Source organism: Nematolebias whitei, chromosome 11 (genome assembly GCF_014905685.2).
Source record: "Nematolebias whitei isolate Nwh7 chromosome 11, NemWhi1, whole genome shotgun sequence".
Lineage (NCBI taxonomy): Eukaryota > Metazoa > Chordata > Actinopteri > Cyprinodontiformes > Rivulidae > Nematolebias > Nematolebias whitei.
The window spans coordinates 48,010,601-48,014,638 of NC_056508.1; the positions used below are offsets into that span (position 1 = coordinate 48,010,601).

A 4,038-nucleotide genomic window follows, 5' to 3' on the forward strand; every position below is an offset into this window, starting at 1 on the left:
TCCTTCCTCCAGCAGGTCCTTCCTCCAGCAGGTCCTTCCTCCAGCAGCTGTTAGACTCTACAACCATCACTGCTCCAACAAACTCTACAAGGACTAAATACATGCTGACCTCTGCTGAAACACACACTCTGCCTGTAACACTGTCCTGTCAATACTCTGTCCTTATCAATGTTCCAACACATATTGAACATTATTATTGATATTTTTATCTTATTTCTTATATATTGGTTTTAACATTTAGGAACTTTTGTGTGAATCTTTTTATATTTTTATCTGTTGCTGCTGTTATACTTGAATTTCCCATCTGTGGGACAATAAAGGCTGTTTCTATTTAAACTCCAGCTGTCTTGTCTTTTTAAATACATATCACGCCACAGACGACCCACCAATCAAACGTCAGCTAACATCACTGCACTTGGTCCTTCCAAGTGGCTCCGCCCACTTTTGGGTATAAACAAACTGCAATTGACAACTTTATAAATCCTATTGGTGTCTTGTCTATTATTTACTGTAACCAGTGAAAAAGGTCAAATAAAGACGACTGTGATGAGAGCATGTGGCCCCTGGGTGGCCCTCGCTGTTCCTCCAATCTGATGAACTTTAGTTTGTATTTATGAACGTTAATTTATTTGATCTGGACTCACACTGACATCTGACTGACAGACCTCTTTAACAACCCTAACCTCTGAGCTGCTTTAACGCCCCGTCAAAGTGGCAGCTTTGTCTCTCAAAAAGGGGTGGGGCTTTATTTTTCCTAAAATGGGGCGGAGCATTGAACAAGGGCTGAGAACCCAGATGTGCTATTTCAGTAACAAAATGGTTCTAAACACAGATGTTGAGCCAGTTTGGACCCAGTTTGAAAAGTTTGCTCGTTAGCCTCTGTCTCGTAACCTTTATCTTTTTAACGATTTAAACGCCACTTTAAACATTCACTGATCATATGTTGTTTACTGGTTATAAGTTGTTTGTGTTGTTGTTTACTTTTTACTGACTGCCAGTGAATGTAGCATTTTAGCTAACTCAAGTGGTGTGATGCTAAAGTAGAAAGCTTTAGCTAAAGGTTGTTTATTGATGATGTTTATCCAGCAGGAACATCATGTGATGAGGATGATGATGATGATGAAGCTTGTGCTCTCTTCATCAGCCCGTCAGTACTTAGCCCACTGACTTACCCGGATTAGCCAGATTAGCTGGCTAACTGCAGCTTAGCGGCTAACAGTTTCAGCACGTGTCGGCCATGTTGGCTGACATCAGCCTTCAGTCTACGTTGTTGTTTCAGAACCCGATCCGGTTTGTTTCCTGATCTTTAATCTTCCTGTCTTTGATTTTATTTATCCTCCTTCTTCTTGTTTCAACCTCAGAGTCTCGAAGCGTCAGCAGCTCTAAAAACAACTTCTTCCAGGAAGTTCATCCAGATCAATGTTTCCTCTTTGTTCTCTTGTTCCTCAACGAGACGCTGGTTTCAACATGCCAGCACCGTGGAAACACTGTCAGTACCAACCAGTCTGGACCTGGGGTGGGGGGTTCTTTCTGACGTATGAAGACCCAGGTTTGGTCTCCCGGTTCTGATCTGGGTGGTGTTCTGGATCAGAGCAGGTTCTGACCTATGGTCGGCTTTAAATCTCAGAAACTGAAACACAAACAAATTTTAAGGTTGAAGAAGATGAACTGCACCTTTAAAGATGATGAAGAAGATGATGATGACTCTGGGTGTCATGGCAACTGTTATGTTACACACACACCCCCCCCACACACACACACACACACACCAACCCTCACTTTGCTTCAGTTTCATTCCTCTTTGAATCTTTTCATACTAGTTTCTGCTGTGACTGTGACCCAGTTACCCCCCCCCCACGTGTGTGTGTGTGTGTGTGTGTGTGTGTGTGTGTGTGTGTGTGTGTTATATTTAGCTGTGAGACATTCATGTCATGAAGGAAAACACACACAGTCCTGAGTTAGAGGAGCTAAAAATAAGAACCAAGGTCAAGGTTATCTGTATTTAGCTTTTAGCTACTGTTCAGCTTTTAGTTACATGCTGCAGGCTTCATTTAGCTACAAGCTGAACTATTTGTGTGTTGATTCCTTCATGTGTGCTGTCTGTATGTGAACACATTTCATGTTCGTGTGACGAGTACAGTATTTACCTTTTAGTGCCGTTAACATTAGCTCACGTTTTTAGCTAGCTTTAGCATGTGTTTAGCTGCTTTACTGCCTTCGGTAAGTTCAAAGGTTACTTGGTGTTTTTGAGAATCAACTAATGGACTGATTGACAATAGCTCGTCCTCCATGTCCTCCAGTGGACAATGCAGGACAGAGCTGCTGTCCTCAGCTGGTCCTTCCTGTCCAGGGTGTCCATAACTGTCCAGTCCAGTTGTTGATGAGCTGAACACCCAGGTGTCTAAATTATCCACCGTCTCCGCCTGCATGTCTCCCGCAGGTGTCTTCCTGATCCCATACCTGCTCATCGTCTTCATCGGAGGAATCCCCATCTTCTTCCTGGAGATCGCTCTGGGTCAGTTCATGAAGGCCGGCAGCATCAACGTGTGGAACATCGCTCCACTCTTTAAAGGTGTTTGTTTATCCTTTTATGTTTTTAACAGTTTGTTGTTATTTGTGGCCTCTTCTTGTGTTTGTGTCACGTGACTTCCTGTCAAGTTGAGAACAGAGCCAAGAAATGTCCGTCTTATGATTTCATTTTATTGTCTCAACACTGAAAACGTCTCCAAAACGTTAATTCCTTTGTGTGGCAGCAGTTGAAGGAACGGGTCAGGCACTAGGACCATGTGGTCGCAGCTTCCTTCTGCAACCTCTACAGCTACGTACTGAGAAGAAGAGTCTCTGTCACATTGATCTAAAATAGAACAGCAGTGACTTTTCAACTTGGAAACAGAAATTAAAGTTTGGAACATTTTTAATCTGAGTAGATCAAAGTTTGAGGTTGAGGTGAATCTGATGAACTAAGCCCCTCCCACTTCCTGTCCATACAGTGGTGTAGTCATTTCTGTGTTCATCAGTTTGATTAATGTTTCTTTGTGATGAAACTAATAATAAAAACACACAGGAGTTTCACTCTAATGTCCTGAGAGGCTCCACGACTTGGACTCAGAACCAGGATCCTGGATCCAGGATCTGGGTCACGTCTGAAGGTTAAACATTAGGAGCTGTTTCAGTTTTTGTTGAGGATTTTTATGACTTTTACTAAAACGTTTTCATTAAAATTCAGAAAAAAAAAACACATTTTCAAACAAAAAAACAAATGATTAAAACTCTTTTTAAGTAAAACATCCAGATAACTGTTTAGTCTCAATTGTTGACGTAGCTGTCTTGAGCTGTGGCTGCACGGTTGTCGGTGCTTCTCACGGTGGTCATCCTTGAACTCAGTGGTGGATGCCTCAGGTTAGGGAGGCAGTCAAGCTGAAGGAGTCCTATCGGTCCTTGTTGGCTGGTGGGACTCCAGAGGCAGCTGAGGAGTACCGGAGGGCCAAGCGGTTCACAGCCGAGTGTGAAGCAGCTGGGATGAGAACCAGCACCTCCAAGTCTGAGGTCATGGTCCTCAGTCTGAAAAGGGTGGATTGCTCTCTTCAGGTCGAGGGTGAGGTTCTGCCTCAAGTGGAGTTCAAGTATCTCAGGGTTTTGTCCACGAGTGAGTGAAGAATGGAGCGTGAGACTGACAGACGGATTGGTGCAGCATCGGCAGTATTGTGGACTCTGTGCCGGTCCGTTGAGGTGAAGAGGGTTGCTGGTCAGTCTACGTTCCTCCCCTCACCTCTGGTCATGAACTCTGGTAAGGATGCTCCCTGGGCGCCTCCTTACAGAGGTGCTTCAGGGATGTTCATCTGGGAGGAGACCCGGGGAAGAACCAGGACACTCTCGAGAGACTATGTCTCTCAGCTGGTCTGGGAACACCTTGGAGTCCTCCCAGAAGAACTGGAAGAGGCTGTGAGAGAGATGTCTGGACCTCCCTGCTCAAGATGCTGCCCCCGAGACCTGAGTCCAGAACAAGAAGAAGATGATGGATGAATGGATGGATGGATG

The 4,038-nt window shown here is 44.4% G+C and overlaps 1 protein-coding gene across 1 annotated transcript in view; it reads left to right on the forward strand.

The window, feature by feature from the left end:
• Positions 1 to 4,038, forward strand: part of LOC119417378 (sodium- and chloride-dependent creatine transporter 1) — a gene marked incomplete at its 3' end in the record, with an annotated part of 21,018 nt that overhangs the window by 14,075 nt on the left and 2,905 nt on the right. The window contains 1 exon segment of the mRNA XM_037684581.1: positions 2,441 to 2,572. Coding sequence (XP_037540509.1) covers positions 2,441 to 2,572 — 132 coding nt within the window.